The sequence below is a fragment of the Dama dama genome, chromosome 7 (assembly GCF_033118175.1).
Source record: "Dama dama isolate Ldn47 chromosome 7, ASM3311817v1, whole genome shotgun sequence".
Taxonomy (NCBI): domain Eukaryota; kingdom Metazoa; phylum Chordata; class Mammalia; order Artiodactyla; family Cervidae; genus Dama; species Dama dama.
This window is the reverse complement of record NC_083687.1, coordinates 2,245,008-2,266,344: the sequence shown is the minus strand read 5'-3', so window position 1 is coordinate 2,266,344 and position 21,337 is coordinate 2,245,008. Positions and strand designations below refer to the sequence as shown.

At 38.2% G+C, this 21,337-nt stretch overlaps 1 protein-coding gene across 1 annotated transcript in view; it reads left to right on the top strand.

Annotated features, from left to right (window-relative positions):
* LOC133058998 (contactin-associated protein-like 3) overlaps positions 1-21,337 on the top strand; it is a 191,032-nt gene that overhangs the window by 162,570 nt on the left and 7,125 nt on the right. The window contains exons 19-20 of the mRNA XM_061146042.1: positions 5,038-5,171; positions 5,976-6,063. Coding sequence (XP_061002025.1) covers positions 5,038-5,171; positions 5,976-6,063 — 222 coding nt within the window. The remainder of the gene's footprint in view (positions 1-5,037; positions 5,172-5,975; positions 6,064-21,337) is intronic.

Here is a 21,337-nt window from a genome sequence, read left to right as displayed (position 1 = left end):
GTCATAAAAAGCAACAAAATTGGGTCATTTGTAGAGATGTGGATGGACCTAGAGAGTGTCATACAGAGTGAAATAAGTCAGAAAAAGAAAAACAAATACTGTAAGTTAATGCCTACATGTGGAATCTAGAAAAGCATATAGATGATCTTATTTGCAGAGACACAAACGTAGAGAACAATTGCATGGTTACCAAGGGGGAAAGGGTGGGGGTGGGAAAAATTGGGAGGTTGGAATTCACTGATATACACGGTTGATACTATGTATAAAATAGATAACTAATGAGAACATGCTGTATAGCATGGCAGTGGGGGTGAGGGAGTCTTGCCTTCTGAAATGAAATAATTAGTGTCACTGTATGGACATGCAGCAACACAAGAGATGACTCTATGCATAGACATCACCAGACGGTCAATACCAAAATCAGCTTGACTATATTCTTTGCAGCCAAAGATGGAGAGGCTCTATACAGTCAGAAGAAACAAGACCAGGACCTGACTATGGCTCAGATCATGAACTCCTTATTGCCAAATTCAGAGTTAAATTGAAGAACGTAGGGAAAACCACTAGGCCATTAAGGTATGACCTAAATAAAATCCCTTATGAGTATTCAGTGGAAGTGAAAAATAGATTCAAGGGATTAGATCTGATAGACAGAGTGCTTGAAGAACCATGGATGAAGGTTCATAACGTTGTACAGGAGGTGGTGATCAAAACCATCTTCAAAAGAAAGAAATGCAAAAAGGCAAAATGGTTGTCTGAGGAGGGCTTACAAATAGCTGAGAAAAGAAGAGAAGTGAAAGGCAAAGGAGAAAAGAGATACACCCAGCTGAATGCAGAGTTCCAGAGAATAGCAAGGAGAGAGAAGAAAGCTCTTCTAAGTGAACAATGCAAAGAAATAGAGGAAAACAAAAGAACAGGAAAGACTACAGACCTCTTCAAGAAAATTAGAGCTACCAAGGGAACGTTTCATGCACAGAGGGGCACAATAAAAGACAGAAATGTTATGGACCTATCAGAAGCAGAAGATATTAAGAAGAGTTGGCAAGAATACACAGAAGAACTATACAAAAAAGATCTTCAGTTCAGTTCACTTCAGTCACTCAGTCGTGTCCGACTCTTTGCGACCCCATGAATCGCAGGACACCAGTCCTCCCTGTCCACCACCAACTCCCAAAGTTTACTCAAACTCATGTCCATCAAGTCGGTGATGCCATCCAGCCATCTCATCCTCTGTCATCCCCTTCTCCTCCTGCCCTCAAACCCTCCCAGCATCAGGGTCTTTTCCAATGAGTCAACTCTTCGCATGAGGTGGCCAAAGTATTGGAGTTTCAGCTTCAACATCAGTCCCTCCAATGAACACTCAGGACTGATCTCCTTTAGGATGGACTGGTTGGATCTCCTTGCAGTCCAAGGGACTCTCAAGAGTCTTCTCCAACACCACAGTTCAAAAGCATCAATTTTTCGGCACTCAGCTTTCTTCACAGTCCAACTCTCACATCCATTCATGACCACTGGAAAAACCATAGCCTTGACCAGACAGACCTTTGTTGACAAAGTAATGTCTCTGCTTTTTAATATGCTGTCTAGAACTTTCCTTCCAAGGAGTAAGTGTCTTTTAATTTCATGGCTGCAATCACCATCTGCAGTGATTTTGGAGCCCAAAAAAATAAAGTCTGACACTGCTTCCACTGTTTCCCCATCTATTTCCCATGAAATGATGGGACCGGATGCCATGATCTTAGTTTTCTGGATGTTGAGCTTTAAGCCAACTTTTTGCTCTCCTCTTTCACTTTCATCAAGAGGCTTTTCAGTTCCTCTTCACTTTCTGCCATAAGGGTGGTGCCATCTGCATATCTGAGGTTATTGATATTTCTCCTGGCAAAAAAGATCTTAATGACCCAGAAAACCATGATGTGATCACTCATCTAGAGCCAGAAATCCAGGAGTGCGAAGTCAAGTGGGCCTTAGAATGCATCACTATGAACAAAGTTGGGGGAGGTGATGAAATTCCAGCTGAGTTATTTCAAGTCCTAAAATATGATGCTGTTAAAATGCTGCACTTAGTATGCCAGCAAATTTGGAAAACTCAGCAGTGGCCACAGGGCCAGAAAAGGTCAGTTTTCATTCCAATCCCAAAGAAAGGCAATGACAAAGAGTGTTCAAACTACCACACAATTGCACTTATTTCATGTTCTAACAAAGTAATGCTCAAAATTCTTCAAGCGAGGCTTTAACAGCACATGAACCATGAACTTCCAAATGTTCAAGCTGGATTTAGAAAAGGCAGAGCAACCAGAGATCAAATTGCCAACATCCATTGGATCATAGAAAACTCAAGAAAATTCCAGAAAAACACCTACTTTCGGTTCATTGACTACACTAAAGCCTTTCTCTGTGTGAATCACAACAAACTGTGGAAAATTCTTAAATAGATGGGAATGCCAGATCACTTTACCTGCTTCCTGAGAAATCTGTATGCATGTCAAGAAACAACAGTTAGAACCAGACTTGGAACAATGGACTGGTTCAGAATTGGGCAAAGGAGTATGTCAAGGCTGTATATTGTCACCCTGCTTGTTTCACTTATATGCAGAGTACATCATGTGAAATGCTGGGCTGGATAAAGCAAAAGCTGGATCAAGATTGCTGGAAGAAATATCAATAATCTCAGATATGCAGATGGCCATCCTTATGGCAGAAAGCTAAGAGGAACTAAAGAGTTTCTTCATGAAAGTGAAAGAGGAGAGTGGAAAAGCTTGCTTAAAACTCAACATTCAAAAAACGAAGATCATGGCATCCAGTCCCATTATGTCATGGCAAATAGACGGGGAAACAATGGAAACAGTGACAGACTTATTTTCCTGGGCTCCAAAATCACTGCAGATGGTGACTGCAGCCATGAAATTAAAAGACGCTTGCTCCTTGAAAGAAAAGCTATGACAAACCTAGACAGCATGTTAAAGAGCAGAGACATTACTTTACCAACAAAGGTCAGTATTGTCAAAGCTATGGTTTTTCAGTAGTCATGTATGGGTGTGAGAGTTGGACCATGAATAAGGCTGAGTGCCAAAGAATTGATGTTTTTGAACTGTGGTGTTCAAGAAGACTCTTGAGAATCCCTTTGGCAGCAAGGATATCAAACTAGTCAATCCTAAAGGAAATCAACCCTGAATATTCATTAGAAGGACTGATTCTGAAGCTGAAGTTCCAATACTTTGGCCACCTGATGTGAAGAGCTGACTCATTGGAAATGACCCCAGTGCTGGGAAAGATTGAGGGCAAGAGGAGAAGGGGATGACAGAGGATGAGATGATTAGATGGCATAACGAACTCAATGGACATGAGTTTAAGCAAACTCCAGATATAGTGAAGGACAGGGAAGCCTGGCGTGCTGCTGTCCATGGGGGTCGCAAAGAGTGGCTGAGAGACTGAACAACAACAACATATGTGAGAATTGTATCATAAAGAAGGCTGACAGCCAAAGAATTTCATACTGTGGTGCTCGAGAAGACTCTTGAGAGTCCCTTGGACAGCGAAGAGATCAAACCAGTTAGTCCTAAAGTAAATCAACCCTTAATATTCATTGGAAGGACTGATGCTGAAACTGAAGCTCCAATACTTTGGCCACCCGAGGCAAAGAGCTGACTCATTGGAAGACACTGATGCTGGGAAAGATTGAGGGCAGGAGAAGTGGATGACAGAGTACGAGACGACTGGATGGCATCACCTATTCAGTGGACCTGAGTTTGAGCAAAGTCTGAGGGATGGTGATGGATAGGGAAGCCTGGCGTGCTGCAGTCTGTGGTGTCACAAAGAGTCAGACACAATTGAGCGGCTGAAAAACAACAACAACACTGTTCATTTTGAAAGACGGTATCTCATTTTGTATATGGAAAATACTTCCTCCTCCTTGGAAGTGAAATCATGAAATGTGTTAAATCATATCAAACCCAATTTCCTTGAGCATCAGATAAATGTGATTGTTCTCTACCCATCAGAGGTTGGGAAGTCAGTCATGCCCTGTTGCCTGCGTGCGGGCTTAGTTACTTCAGTCATGTCCGACTCTGTGACCCTGTGGATTCCAGCCCTCCAGGCTTCTCTGTCCACAGGATTCTCCAGAAAAGAGTACTGGAGTGGGTTGCCTTGCCCTCCTCCAGAGGATTTTCCCAACCCAGGGGTCGAACAAGAGTCTCTCATTTCTCCTGCATTGGCAGGTGGGTTCTTTACCACTTGCGCCACCTGGGAAGCCCCCATGCCCCATCCACGTATAAAGAAAAGTGGAGTGAGTGTTCCCTAATCCATGGTCGCCAGGAAAAGAGCAGAACTAACACTCTCCCATTAGAGAACAAAACAAAGCTTTAACCCTTTCTCATGGAGAATAAACAGAGAAACTTCTGGAAAAGATTTCTACAATCACTGACTAATAGGACCTATTACGTGCGATACCACAGTGCCGGGTGGAGAGTGCATCTGTGAAGAGCAGTGTGTGGATTGGGAGATTTGGATGCTGTAGCAAATCACTCACTTTTCTCTTTTTGCTATTTCTTGATTATGGTAGAAACATTAGAAAATATTTCTGGTTGTGCAAAAAAAATATTGTGAATGTCAGTGATACATTAAAATGCATTAAAGTAAGTCACATTAAAAGAAGTTATGCTTGTAGAAACTGAAAGTTAATACAAAATTGCTTGAGGTTTTACCATTTAATAATATGAATACCACATGAATAATTAACTTCAAGCCTCACTTTGTGTTTTCATATGCTTAACTTGGACTTTTTTCCTCTGGTTCAGAAAAATGGAAGAACTTGGAAAAAGACTGATTGGTCTTGACTTTTAAGACTGTGTAATTGGATTCTGAATTTGGCCCCACAACAGCATGTAAATAATTGCTAGTCTGGGAAAAGTGACTGTATGCACTCAAGTAAAGGCTCCATAGATTCAAATTGTATTAATTTTTTTAATGTGCATTAGGACCTGCATTGCTAGTTTTTATAAAATTCTATTTTAGTTAAAATGTCATTTTTCTCTTCTTTAGGAAGTTTGCAGATCAGGTATAAGCTAGACAGACACCGAGAACCTGATGTTTTTAATTTTGGTTTTAAAAACTTGGCTGATGGGCAGCTTCACCATGTGAGGATTAACAGAGAAGCAGCAGTGATGTTTGTAGAGGTAAGGTCGTAAATTCAACAACAGTAATCAAAATCATGATGCTCAGAAAGTATGACTTAAAGCCAAAAGTTGATAACAAATCCTAATAAGTGAAATACACATTCAGCACTGTCCTTCCATAAGTCTAGGATAGGAAATGTAGTCAAGGTGTTTTATTTCATTTAGCAATGTTAGTTTATCAAGAGACTGTCAAAGCTTTGATTAATATTTGATCTTTTAAAATACCATGCTCTCCTCACTGGTTTCACTTTATTTGATTGGGAAATATTGCCTAGTTTTTCATAGGGACTACTGGAGATAGTCCAATGGGAACCTATTCCTATTGGATTACAAGAGAACAAATGCTACTGAAATATAAACACGCAAGAAAAAGCAAGATCTTGCTTAAAGTGGAAATACATTTTGAAAAACATTGAAGTCTTTAAATTATGCATTGTCACTGGGTTTTGAAGAGTAATCTTTTATGTTGAATCTGTATGAATAATACATTTTTTTCTGTTCATGTTATAAATTTCCTCTAAATAAGTAAAAACTTTGAGGTTCAAAGTAGCTCTTGCATCTCTTTGTGGACTATACCAATTATGATACTTAAATCATGAAGACAAATGTAGGGAAAAGGATGGGGTGGAGTGAAATTTGAGGTGCTATAGAAGTTGTTTATTAAATACTTTTCTCTTTTAACCTTTGCGATAGCTTGAACATATGGATTATTTTTATCATTTTTCTTGGTTTTCCTTTGATTCCCATCCTTTTATCAAAATTGTTTGCCATTTTGATGTTTACATCTTGTGGAACATTTAATAGGTTAACCAGAATGCACGGAGACAAGTCAGCCTGTCTTCAGGGACAGAATTCAATGCTGTCAAGTCCCTTATGTTGGGGACAATTTTAGGTAAGTGGAAGAAAGAGGCCCCCTCTCCCCTCACCACCCCATGATTGAGATCAGAAGTGTTAAGTTGCAAATATGGGAAGCATTCATCATGCTGAAAGAAGCTCCTTGACATATTCATGATTTCCCAGTGCGTGGCAATCAAGGTAGAAGCTTGCACTCTTGTCTGAGTGCATGTATAATCACGAATAAGTGCTGCTTGTGAGTTGAACAGGGGCGTTCCTTGAAAACTGCGTCCACATTTACCCTCTCACTTAGCAATCAAGCGTAATGAAACTGCATTTTTCTGACAATTCAGGAAAGACAAAATCAAAGCAGAAGCAAGTTCACAAACTCTTTAGTAATCAGGTGTCAAATGCAGAAATCATTTTAATGATAAAAATAGACTTAGGCTTAAGAAAAAGCTGCTCTTAGCAAACAAATAAGCTTTGAGCTGTGGCCTGGGCCCTGCCTTGCCTGTGGGCTGAGGTGAAATGTTTTCATTACTCCCAGCTACTCTTGGAAAATCACACTCTAAATATCCCACAGACATCCTATCCTTTATGGCTGCTAGTTATTCTCCATAAAAATGCCAAAGTAAAAGCATACTTTACTATTTAAATGTCAAAACATTGATGCCTTTTTCCCCCCTTTCACCAAGAATTACATTGAAATAAAAACAAATATTGAAAGGTATTTCTTTTCTTTTTGATTATTTATAAACTATATATTTTATTGATATTTAAATGTTATCTAGGGGAAATTCTCCATGGCATATTTATTATTCCTTCTCTAGTACTTGTTATTCATATAATTTTGTTTTGTCCTAAATAATCGATGGAAACTTATTAAGTGTTCAGCCATTTATGCGTTGATTCTTTTGGTCATTTCTTCTACCCTACATATATATATAGTACATCACAAACTTGAGAATGTTACAGAAGGCACATGAATGGATGTTCCAAATATGTCGAGAAGCATAGTAACTATTAAAACTATCACATCTTTCAAACAGATGGACAATAAAATGATGGCTTCTTATTTTTCAGACAGAGGAAATGTTATGAATCCTAGTGTGCTCTTCCAAGGGTGCTCTTATAAATGGTAATAACAAAAGTGTAAGTTTTAAATGCTACAGCCTAACTGTTAAGTTCAGCTGTTAAAATGGCTGATTAAGCCAATGAAGAAGGGTAAGAATATAGTTTTAGCTTGGTATGGTGAATAACAACTTTATGGTGAAGCGGTGATGGTTGGTCCTGCACTGTAATCATGCCTTAAAGGTGGATATAGAATCTGTCTGGCCTTGATAATGTATTTGATAGACAGGCAGCTTATGCTGAATGTCTTTTCATGTGGTTCATTGTTCTTCACACTCCCCACATGTGGAGTAGTGGTGATATAATTAACACAGAAATAAAAATGAAAATATTTGTTTCCCATTGAATGCTGGGAGATGTTTATACCCATCAAAGCCTATTGTCGAGGTGAGTATTCCAGTCTGTAATTGTGCCATTTGGATGCTTACCAGGCACTTCTGACATCTTTGTTTTCATGATATTAATAGATTTTTTATTCTGTTTAAATAGTGGCATAATGTTAAAAGAATGGGTAAGCAAACAGAAACAAACCAAAAAAAAAAAAAGAGTTGGAAAAACAGAAAGAATAACTGCTCTCTCAGCTTTTGCTCATGAGAATAACAGTATATGTTTAAATAGAGATTAAGAAATTCCTAAAAGCTCAAAGACCACCTTCAGTTTTAGAGAACAGGGAGATAAAACCCTGTCTTTGGTTGTCAGCCTAACTTATAATTGTTTTTAATATCCAAATGGAGAACAATTTGCTCCCTTTTTATCTGATTTTGAGCTCTACTCTCTGGCCCTATTGATCCTTGGTTTTAGAAAAGTAAGTAATCGATCACCTAAAATGTATGCAAGGGACTTCACTGGTAGCTCAGCTGGTAAAGAATCTGCCTGCAATGTGGGAAACCTCGGTTCAATCCCTGGGTCGGGAAAATCCCCTGGAGAAAGGAATGCCTACCCACTCTGGTATTCTTGCCTAGAGAATTCCATGGACAGAGGAGCCTGGCTACAGTCCTGGAGTCACAGAGTCAGACACAACTGAGCAACTAACACTTTTGCTTCAATTTCAAAGAGTGCGCAAGCCTCATAGCTGCATTTCTGTCAAGTGGGTGCAAGCTGTGGGTGGAATGACTGTCCTGTCTGCACCCAGATCTGATCCCTCCTCCACTGTAGAGAGGAAGTCTGAGTGCACTCTTTTCCCAGTCCAAAGGACAGACATGGTCAAACAAGCACATCACACACAACTCCATGCCCTCAGTGACTCCAGCATCCAACAGGAGAAATGAGGCATGTTCAGAAATGCCCATGTCCCCAAGTAGAAAGTTGCCATCAGTGAGTGTGAAATTGACAAAGGAGTATTTTAAAGGCAAATTAGGTTCAAATGTATGATCTATAAAGAAATAGGCAATAGATTATGGAAATTGACTTAATTACTAAACTGTATTATGTGAAAAGGATTATTTTAATTAAAAAGTATAATAATAGGTTTTGGTATATGAATTTTTATTTTCCTGTGATTTAATATATAGAGAACAGTAGCATGGAATTGAAGGTGTTAATGTTTTTATTCAAGGATGATATACTCAAGGATGATATATTCAAATGCATCCCTCTCAGGCCATAAAAATTAAAGTTGAAACTCAGCAATGAAGTTTATAGCCTGAAGCAATTGAATCTAATAAAATTATAAATATTCATTTCATCTGTACCTAGAGGTATGTATCTTGATCAAAGGCTAATAAAACTTTTCATGTTTTGGATAACTTTATTTTCGGATGGCTTCTCTTCTGCTACTACTCTCAAAATCAGTTACTGAGTATAGGACTACAGTTTTGTGTTCAGATTTGGCAAGCAGGCAGAACTTCACTTCACTGACATAGTAAACTAGACCAACAGATTGGTTAATAAGGAGCTATTAATTTCACTGAGAAAGTTGTCCCAAACTATGATGAGCTATCCAGTACTTACTTGTGTGTGTGTGTGGAGGTATTTTTATAATCTTGTAGAGGAGAAAGTCTTTCCAAACATGTTAAAAAAAAATCAGGAATTATTAAATTAAAGAGTTTAAAATTACAGCATGAGATTTAATAACATCTATAAAGAAAAATATAAATAAGGTTAAGGAGCCAAAAATAATAAAGTGGTCAAAATTTTGTAATACAAGATAATAATTAAAATTTTGTAACACAAGATAATAAAATGTCCTTAACATACATAATTCTCAAAATCATTAAGATTCTGTTTAATGCAAGAGTATATTGCTATTAAAGATAATAGAACATTATATTAATTGACATGTGCAACATTGACATTAAGTGAAAGAAGCATCTACTTCTTTTTTTAGTAGAAAGCCCTACATAGAGTGTGACCTCAGTATTTCTTGTTAGCTATTTTGACTCACGGAGTTATCCATTCTGAAATGTTTGGTGGTTCCTAGTATGTGCTTATATTTCACTGGATATTTGAATGCTTCATAGCAAAATACATACTATACCTGCCCTCAAAGCACTTGTGATAAAATACAAAATATAAACAATAAAATAGTGTTCTAATGATTAACTTATCTAGTTATTATTATTGTTTTCCCTAATGAGTTTTGGAAAATGCTTTGAAATAGACTTCTGATTAACAACCTCTTTGTTCTCTCTATTCTTCAATGATCATATTAGTGATGACCAATCAGGTTGAGTTTTCCCAGTTACTATAAAATAATTTCAGTATAATCCTACTTTAAATGTAAATCTTTAGATTTCTAGTATTCTGTGTAGTTTTGGCTCTGATAGGACTTATAATCCCAAAGTATGAGAACTTTAAGATACCGAGTAAGGTACCCTACTTTGAGATTGGATGCAATCTCAAAAATGACAGAATGATCTCTGTTCGTTTCCAAGGCAAACCATTTAATATCATGGTAATCCAAGTCTATGCCCTGACCAGTAATGCTGAAGAAGCTGAAGTTGAATAGTTCTATGAAGACCTAGGAGACCTTCTAGAACTAACACCCAAAAATGACGTCTTTTCATTATAGGGAACTGGAATACAAAAGTAGGAAGTCAAGAAACACCTGGAATAACAGGCAAATCTGGCCTTGGAGTACAGAATGAAGCAGGGCAAAGGCTTACAGAGTTCTGCCAAGAGCACACACTGGTCATAGCAAACAACACAAGAGTGTCCCAACAACACAAGAGAAGACTCTACACATGGACATCACCAGATGGTCAACACTGAAATCAGATTGATTATATCTTTTGCAGCCGAAGATGGTGAAGCTTTATACAGTCAGCAAAAAAGAGAACAGGAGCTGACTGTGGCTCAGATCATGAACTCCTTATTGCCAAATTCAGACTTAAATTGAAGAAAGTAGTATCACCTAAATCAAACCCCATATGACTATACAGTAGAAATGAGAAATAGATTTAAGGGGCTAGATCTGATAGACAGAGTGCCTGATGAACTACCGATGGAGGTTCATGACATTGTACAACATACAGGGAGCAAGACCATCCCCAAGAAAAAGAAATGCAAAAAGCAAAATGGCTGTCTGAGGAGGCCTTACAAATAGCTGTGAAAAGAAGGGAAGAAAAAGCAAAGGAGAAAAGGAAAGATATGGAAAGCATTCCTCAGCAATCAATGCAAAGAAATAGAGGAAAACAATAGAACGGGAAAGACTAGAGATCTCGTCAAGAAAATTAGAGATACCAAGGGAACATTTCATGCAAAGATGGGCTCAATAAAGGACAGAAATGGTATAGACCTAACAGAAGCAGAAGATATTAAGAAGAGGTGGCAAGAATACACAGAAGAACTGTACAAAAAAGATCTTCACGACCCAGATAATCACGAAGGTGTGATCACTCACAGTCAACTAGAGGTGGACATCCTGGAATGTGAAGTCAAGTGGGCCTTATGAAGCATCACTACGAACAAAGCTAGAAAAGTGATGGAATTCCAGTTGAGCTATTTCAAATCCTGAAAGATGATGCTGTGAAAGTGCTGCATTCAATATGTCAGCAAATTTGGAAAACTCAGCAGTGGCCACAGGACTGGAAAAGGTCAGTTTCATTCCAATCCCTAAGAAAGGCAATCCCAAAGAATGCTCAAACCACCACACAATTGCAATCATCTCACATGCTAGTAAAGTAATGCTCAAAATTCTCCAAGCCAGGCTTCAGCAATACATGAACTGTGAACTTCCATTTGTTCAAGCTGGTTTTAGAAAAGGCAGAGGAACCAGAGATCAAATTGCCAATATCCGCTGGATCATCAAAAAAGCAAGAGTGTTTAAAAAAAAAACACGTCTATTTCTGCTTTATTGACTATGCCAAAGCCTTCGACTGTGTGGACCACAACAAACTCTGGAAAATACTGAAAGAGATGGAAATACCAGACCACCTGACCTGCCTCTTGAGAAACCTGTATGCAGGTCAGGAAGCAACAGTTCGAACTGGACATGGAACAACAGATTGGTTCCAAATAGGAAAAGGAGTATGTCAAGGCTGTATATTGTCACCCTGCTTATTTAACTTATATGCAGAGTACATTATGAGAAACGCTGGGCTGGAAGAAGCACAAGCTGGAATCAAGATTGCCAGGAGAAATATCAATAACCTCAGATATGCAGATGATACCACCCTTATGGCAGAAAGTGAAGAGGAACTAAAGAGCCTCTTGATGAAAGTGAAAGAGGAGAGTGAAAAAGTTGGCTTGAAGCTTAACGTTCAGAAAACTAAGATCATGGCATCTGGTCCCATCACCTCATGGGAAATAGATGGGGAGACAGTGGAAACAGTGTCAGATTTTATTTTTTTGGGCTCCAAAATTACTGCAGATGGTGATTGCAGCCATGAAATTAAAGACACTTACTCTTTGGAAGGAAAGTTATGACCAACCTAGACAGCATATTAAAAAGTAGAGACATTACTTTGTCAACAGAGGTCCATCTAGTCAAGGCTATGGATGTGGTCACGTATGGATATGAGAGTTGGACTGTGAAGAAAGCTGAGCGCTGAAGAATTGATGCATTTGAACTGTGGTGTTGGAGAAGACTCTTGAGAGTCCCTTGGACTGCAAGGAGATCCAACCAGTCCATCCTAAAGGAGATCAGTCCTGGGTGTTCATTGGAAGGACTGATGCTGAAGCTGAAACTCCAATACTTTGGCCACCTGATGCGGAGAGCTGACTCATTTGAAAAGACTTTGATGCCTGGAAAGATTGGGGGCAGGAGGAGAAGGGGATGACAGAGGATGAGATGGTTGGATGGCATCACCAACACAATGGACATGGGTTTGGGTGGCCCCAGGAGTTGGTGATGGACAGGGAGGCCTGGCGTGCTGTGGTTCATGGGGTGACAAAGAGTCGGACACAACTGAGCGACTGAACTGAACTGAACTGAAGGTACCCTAGCATTTTTGCTATGTTTTATTTCTCTAAAAACTTTTGTATAATTGGTATTCTGTTCATTTTGGCTTTGAGCATTAAAAAAAAGAAACAATCAAAATAACAAACTTCAAATATCAAAACAAAACAAAACAAAAATCTGTTCTTGAAGTGTGCAAACTAAAGATATATCTTCCTGTCTTTTCCTAGCGGAGAATACAATTCAAATCAATATAGTCATGTGAATAAACTTTAGTAAGCCAATTATCTAAGTGGGAAAAGAAATTAACTGAAGGACTCTATGTGGAAATGGAACTCCATATATGATAATTGGGTGATAAACAGTTCATGGAAAGTACCTACTGAGATCTGCATGGAGAGACTAGAGTTTAGACAGTAAAACTCCTTTGACCTGTGTGACACGTATTAGTCTTTCCTATGCTCTCCCTAAGAATTTATCTCATTTAGAAGAAATTTACACAGAAAGACACAAATAGTTTATAGAATTTCAGGAATGTGAATGTGAATGCAAAAATGCTCAGCAAAGTATTAGCAAGTCTAATGTAATAATATAGAAAAATTTTCATATGCCATGACCAAGTAAGATTTCTTCCAAGAATTTAAGGTTGGCTCAACAGATAAAAATCAATGTAATACACTATGTTAATAGAGCTAAGAACAAAAAGCACATGATAGCCTCAATAGACACAGAGAGATCATTTGAAAAAAATCCAGCGTGCTTTCATAGTAAAAACACTGAACAAATTAGAAATGAAAGGGACTTCCTCATGTGTGAAAAAGGCATCTGCAAAACCCACACAGCATGGTGAAATAATGGAAGTCTTCCCCTAAGATCAATAATGAGATAAGGATGTCCACTCTTACCATTTTTGTTCAAGACTGTAGTGCAGATTTGAATGAGGGCTACTAGGCAAGGAAAAGAGCAAAAAATATCCAATAAAAAAGGAAGTAAAATTATCTGTATTTGTAAAGGACATGATCTCCATGGAAAAAGCTATTAGAACTAATAGTTTTGGCAAAGATGCAAAATCAACACACAAGAATTCATTGTATTTCTACATACTAGCAATGAATAATACAAGGATAAAATGAAGAATGAAAGATAAATTCTATTTACAATAGCATTAAAAAGAATCAAATACTTTGAAATAACTTTAACAAAAGAAGTACAAGACATGTACACTGAAAACCATAAAATATTGTTGGAAGGAATTATGCAAGAGTTACATAAATAGAAATATATGTGTTCATGGGTTAAAAGACTCAGTGTTGCTAAGATGGCAGTGCTCCCCAAGTTTATCTACAGGCTCATATCCAAATCCAAATGGCCTCTTCTACAGAAACTGAAAAGTTGATTCCAGAATTCACATAGAAATGCAAGGGTTCCAAGTAGCCGAAACAATCTTGAGAGGAAGAATGAAGATGGAGGTCTCATCCTTCATGATTTCAAAACTTAGTACAAGGCCACAGTAATCAAAACTATGTGGTATTGGCATAAGAGATATATATTGATTAGTGGACTAGATCAACAGTCAAAAAGTGAAGCTATGTATTTGTGGTCCACTGACTTTTAACATTGGTGCCAAGGCCATTCATTAGAGGGAAAAAAAAATAGTCTCTTCGACAAATGGTGCTGGCCCAGCTAGATATCCACAGATTTAAAAAGTGAGGCAGGACCCCTACCTGACACCATACACAAAAATTAACTCAAAATGGATGATAGACCTAACTTTGTACCTAAAATTATAAAATTCTTAGAGTGAAACATTACTGTAAGTCTTTGTAACCTTGGATTAGCCAATGATTTCTTAGAGAAGGTTTTTCAAAAGCCTTGGGTTAGATCAAAGTTTCTCAAAAGCATAAGCAGCAAAGAAAAACATATAAATTGGACCTCATTAAAATTAAAACTTCTGTAATTCAAAGGACACTATCAAGAAAGTAAAAAGACAACCCACAAAATGAGGAAAAGTATTTGCCAGTCATGTATCTGATAAGAGACTTTTATAGAGAATATATAAAAAACTCCTATAACTAAACAATAAAAAGATAGGTAAACTAACTTAAAAATGACCAAAGAATCTGGGTAGACATTTTTTAAAAGAAGATACACAAATGATGAACAAAAAATGATGTTCAGAATAACTAGTCATCAACAAAATGCAAGTCAAAACCACAAGATACCATTTCACGGCCTTCCCTGGTGGCCCAGCAGTGAAGAATCCACCTGCAATGCAGCAGACACAGGAGACAGGGGTTCTGTCCCTGGGTTGGGAAGATCCCCTGGAGGAGGGCTGGTAACTCACTCCAGTACTCTTGCCTGGAGAATCCCATGGACAGAGAAGCCTGACGGGCTACAGTCCACGGGGTCACAAAAAATCAGACACAACTGAATGACTAAGCACGCACGCACCATTTCACCCCCAATAAGACGTCTGTGATCATAAGGACAGACAGTAACAAGGTCATAGAGGGTATGGGGAAATTGGAACTCTTGTGCATTGCTGATGAGAATGCAAAATTGTGCAGCTGCTGGGGAAAAACAGTTTGGCAGTTCCCTAAAACTTTAAACACAGTTACCAAGTGACCCAGAAATTCCACTCACAGGTAAATACCTGGAGAAATTGAAAATATATATCCACATAGAAAAAGTGTGCACAAGTCTTCAGAGAAGTGTTATTCATAAGAACCAAAAATTGGAAACAACCCTTGTGTCTATCAGCTAAGGAACAAACAAAAGTTGTGTACAATGGAATGCTAGCCCATAAAAAGTAGAAGTACTCATACATGGGACCATATGGATGAACCTTGAAAACTGTATGCTAAATGAAAGAAGATAAACACAAAAGATTACATATTGTATGATTTTTTCTATATGAAATGCCCAGAATAGTTAAATCCATAGAAACAGAAAGCAGCTTAGATTTACCAGGGACTGGGGGCAGGTAGGAGTGAGGAGTGACCACTAACACGTACAGGATTTCTTTGGGGGTGATAGATTCTGCAGTTACGTACTGGGAATAGTTTTACAACTGTAAAAAACCCACTGAACTGTACATTTTAAAAGGGTGAATTTTATGAGATGTGAATTATATCTGAATAATAAAAATTTCATTAGAGATTTATTTCTTTTGCTAATAATGCATTTTCTGCACATGTCCCTGGGAGAGTTGGAACACTGAGTCATAACTGAACATTTCTTCTATTGTATGAGTGAGTTTATTCAAGAATAGGATTTGATGGAAAATAGAGAGGGAAGAACTTGGACCTCTGAGTTGGAGTGAGGGTATATCAAGGAGAGGCTACATGAGCCTAATCACAATTTAGAGAAGGACTGATGAGCTGAAAGCAGCAAACATGTAGAATTCTGACAATGTTTCTGTTATGTGAAAGACTACTCAAATGTTATTATAGGAAGAGTCTTTTTAGTTTACTAAAGACTATTTCTCCAATTGGGCTTCCCAGGTGGCTCAGTGGTAAATAATCCACCTGCCAAACAGGAGATGAGGGTTCTCTCCTTGCGTTGGGAAGATCCCCTGGAGGAGGAAATGATAACCCACTCCAGTATTCTTGCCTGGAAAATTCCATGGACAGAGGAGCCTAGTGGGCTGCAGTCCATGGTGTCGCAAAGAGTCAGACACAAGTTAGTGATTAAGCAACAGTTATTCCAGGAAATACCTTCTAGGAGTGCTTGTCAAAGTGCTCGCAGTTCCAGATTACCCCTGATTGCTTCCCAGGTATTGGTTGCAAGTGCCAGCGATAGTTTGGTGTGGCGGAAGTGGCATGCAGGGAAGGGAGAGTAAGTCACTTCTTGCTGACTCTGAAAATCAGGTCCCTCCAAGATGAATTGTTCAAAAGTCAGGCTGAAAATTCTACTTAGCATCATTTTCTAATCATGTCATTTATTTAGATTAAAGGATGTTCACTGTTGTTTCATCAAGTCCAAAATAAATAGCAGGTTGATATTTATATTCAGTCTAGTCAATTCTATTTGCCAAAATCTTTTTTAACATTTGTTGCATGTAGTCATGGTTCACTAGCTTTCTTTGCTTGATAGTCTCTTATTGCATGAATATACCAGTTTGTTTATTCTCGTGTTAACTTGCAGCTGAATTACTTCCTGTTTGGGACTATTAATCTTTGGTATCAGCTTTATAGCTGTACCTCTTTATTTTTTTAGCAGTTACTCCAAGGATTACTCATACTTGATTTGTTACATTCTACTTTGAATGTACACTTCCCAAACTACATAGAAACCTTATTTTTATTCCCATTTTACTTCCTCTTCCACCCTTTTTGCCATTGTTGTCATGTACTTCACTTATGGATATAATTTTTTTCCACAAGACATTATTATTCCTGCTGTTTTAACAGTCAGTATTCACTTAACTACGTATTTACACTTTCTGATGCTCTTCATTGCTTTCTGCGGTTCCATGGACAACTCACTTTTCTTGATACTTGCTTGCAGATGAGAGCCCTAGGGAATCTTGGAAATACTCTTTTTGCTATTCCACTGTTTACCGCCAGTGCCTTTCAGAAGCACTGCTCATTGTGGGTAGCAGAAAGCTCTTCACACACACTTTAATTCTTTGTTCCTTCCCTTTCCTTGTGGACCTTTCATTAACGTGTTTGTTCCTCACAAAACCAGAAATCATCTCTTGTGTTAGAATGCATGGCCTTGGCAATATATTTTAAAGGCAACACTACCAACACCTGAGACAGTTGAGAATGTTTATGCCCTGAATTGTTGGAAATCTGATACTGCTCTCAAGATTTTGTACCATAGACATTTTTTAAGAGAAAAACTAGATTAAATCTGTTTTCATCCAAAGTGATTTAAGGGGGATTACTCAAAATTACAGTGGAAATGAACTTTATTCTCAGCCCTTAGCACACTCTTTCCTAAAGGTGACTTTGCTTCACGTTCACACTCAAACCACTTTCTTGCCCCCTCCTTACCCTATCTTGAAAGTGCCCCTAATTTGCCCTTACTTCTTGTTGATGCCTGTGTTCTCAAGCTAAGGGTTGATCAAACATTTTCATCCTAATATGTACATTTCTAATATGCATTAAGTTTTGCCTAAGGTTTCCCTCACCTTTTATTTTTTTCCTTGCACTTTAAAGGGAAAATTTTTGAGCCAAAAGGAAGAATCCTTAAGGATAGGATTTCAGGAGTCAGCTAATAAGGAAGACAAATTCACACTGTGTTTCTAAGCACAGTTCTGTTAATTTGAATGCTGACTTTGTGTGGACCTAGGTCTGCGAAATGGCAGCTTGGACCATAAGACTTGTTTCTACTCCCAATTCAACTTACTTGTACCCCTAAACCCAGGAAGTGTACGGCCATCCCAGTAGGCAGAAGAGGGCAGGCAAGCGTGAATAAGAGAGCAGAGGTGAGAATTTGCCCACTGGACTGGAGGAGGACATTGGAGAAGGAAATCCCAATAAATATATAAGTAAATAATGCTGCTGCGTCGATTCAGTCATGTCCAACTCTGTGCGACCCCATAGACGGCAGCCCACCAGGCTCCCCCGTCCCTGGGATACTCCAGGCAAGAACACTGGAGTGGTTTGCCATTTCCTTCTCCAAAGCATCAAAGTGAAAAGTGAAAGTGAAGTCGCTCAGTCGTGTCCGACTCTTAGCGACCCCATGGACTGCAGCCTACCAGGCTCCTCCGTCCATGGGGTTTTCCAGGCAGGAGTACTGAAGTGGGGTGCCATTGCCTTCTCCGAGTAAATAATGATGCCACCACTAAGAGAATCTAAAAGTAAGAGTGGGGATGGGGCAAGAAGAAAAAACAACAAATAAAATGTCCACATCAATTTAGAGCTATTGAAGAAGACAGAAAACTAGGATAAAACTTGGCACTCAAGGAGATTTTAATGGAATCACACATACAGATACAAACATAAACTCTGGGAGTTAATATGACTTTTAAAAATGTCACTGGATGATCTAAAGTAGAGAATCATCACTGATTTTCCTTAAAAGTGATGTGGAGTATCATGCCATAAGCAAAAAGATTAAGAAGCAGAAATTAGCAGGGAAAGTAAAAGGGACTTGGAAGTTAGATCTAGAACACTTAGTAGGAATAATTGGAGATCCAAAAAGAGAATTAAAAGCAAAGACAAAATTATGTATTAAAACATTTCTCTTAACTAAAGGAAAACCTGACTTGCAGACTGAAAGGACTTATTGATTCTAATGAGAATAGACACAGATCTGCAGAAATTCTGGGAAAATCCCTGAATTACAAAACCATGGAGAAAAGTCTTCCAAACTTTTCAGGCAGAAGTTGCTACAATAAAAATAATAGTATTGGTACCAGCATCCAATTTTTCATTTGCAACAACGGAATAAAAATGATATAATGATATAGCTATACTGCTAAGAAGAATGATTGAAGCTCAACCATCTAATATATAATTTATCTGACAAAGTTATAAAAGATATTTTGGATAACAAGGAAAGATTGAGACTAAATATTAATCAAGCATCCCATCTGAAAAATATACTAGAGAATTACTCCAATAAAAAAAAAAAGAATCAAAACCATAACCTCAGGTTGGGAAAATGACAGAAAGTTATGAACACCAAACCTTTCAATGCATATTTATACCCATACATACATGCATAACATAATTAAAGCTACATGATTAATGATAGGCTATTCAGATACATATAAATCCTTCCATACACATTCACATTCTCAAATCCACACACACACACACACACACACATAAAGTATCTTGAAATATGGAAAAATATAATGCAATATAATATACTACTGATGTTTCTTTCTTTAGTAATAACACTATCTACAGACATGAAGCCAGGTTATCTTTAAAAAAATAAATTCCACAAAATTGATCTAACTCGTTATGATATATGTCTGCCCTGGGTTCCTTCTGTTACCCTTGCCTGGTGGTGCTCAGGTCAAAACTTTGACCAGAAAAGCTAGTAGTGTCTAGTTGTTCTTTTTGTCCAACAGATGAAACTTTTATTTTACCTGTAATTTTTTCTCCAGTATTTTAGCTTTGCAAAAGTCCTGGGTTACACAAGCAAGGGTGTCTTCCTTTAAGAAACAGATACTGTCTGAATGCAAAATTTAAAAAAAAATAAAGTCATCTTTCAAGTAACCTTTTAACTGATAATCCTTTAGTGGGGTTGTACCAAGCTTATTTTACTTCAGTGTAGTTAGGAATCTACCTAAAATTCCACATGCATAAAGCTATTTGATATTTCATATAATCAACTTGGCCAATATAGCTATGTGTGTCAGAGAGATGTTTATGATTATTATAACAATGCAAATGCATGCCCCTTGAGTTTAGGTCTTTTTAGAGGTCTTTTCCATAGCAAATGTTATTTTTGCAACTTTAAACTCATGAAAAAATTTTTGTAAGCCCAAATAGTTCCCAGTGCATTTGCTGAAAATCTCAAAGTTAAGACCATTTCTCTTGAAGGTATGGCTCTTTGTCAAGCCAGGAGAAATAAAGATACAAAATTTATCTCATTATGAAATGAAGTTTAATCGGAGAAAAAGTAACAACTTGTAATAAGATTCAAGAAATCCACCCCATGAGTTTGTAGGGGAGACAATGCTTGACCTCTTTTCTCTTAAGATCTATGACTGGGCCTGATAATTAAATTTACTTAAGATGTATTAACAGGAGAAAGATATAAAGATTTGTAAATGTACATGTGGCCCCCATAGGAAATTAAAGACCCAAAAAGCAGGTAGGCCCAAGTATTTATATACTAATTTGAACAAAGAGTGGTGATTGTGAAAAGGTAACTAAAATGCATGAGGAGAGTGAAGGAAGGTATTGTTTTAACAATCTGTTCACAATGTTTGTAGGTACAGATTTCTCTCGGCTGGACTGCTTATCTCTGGTCATAAGAATGCATTTTCCCTCCTGGTACAGAGAGGGCAGCTTTTCCATGGGAGTTTTATTTGCTGCTTTCAAGAAGAAAAATTGACATCAGTGTCCTTTGCCCTGCTGTTTTCAAGTAACTAATTCTTATGCCAAAGTGGCATATTTGGGAGTGGCATATTTTCTCACCCTTCAAAAGAAGCTTCAGAGTATGCTGGTTACCTTTAATGACAATTAAGGGCGTGTTTAGTTACCATGACATTTGGTAAAACTCAGTGGCGTAAGATGTCAGCCAACTATGGACATGCATCATTAGCTGAAGCCAGTGCAAGTCATCTTTTATCACGTGGTGGTGGTGTGGTGTTCAGTTGCTCAGTCGTGTCTGACTCTTTGTGACCCTGTGGACTGCAGCACACCAGGATTCTCTGTCCTTCACCATCTCCCAGAGTTTGCTCAAACTTAGGTCCACTGAGTCGGTGATGCCATCCAACCATCTCATCCTCTGTTGTCCCCTTTTCCTGCCTTCAGTCTTTCCCAGAATCACAAGGAGGGACCTCTGAATTTCTCAGACCACACCTTGAGAGGGCCATATTTTAAAAATTTCAACAGCCAGACTGTCCACAGAAGGGCGGTAATAGGACTAAATGTATTCTTTGATTATAAAATATATATTGCATGTGTCATATGTAACAGACACTAAGCTAAGTGCAGGGGAAGACAAGAATAAAACACACTGTCTACCAGGAGCTTCCACATGTTGGGTGAGAGAGATGGATGAGCTAAAGACAGTGACCTTCTGTAACTGATGCACCAGGTAAAGCTAGCTGACAAAACTCGCTGGCAGAGAGTTCAAACTCCTGGCTTGAGTTCAAACACTCCTATTCAAAAGTTCTCTCCAACTGCTTACTAGTGGTATAGCATGAGGCAAGTCAATAAATCCTGCT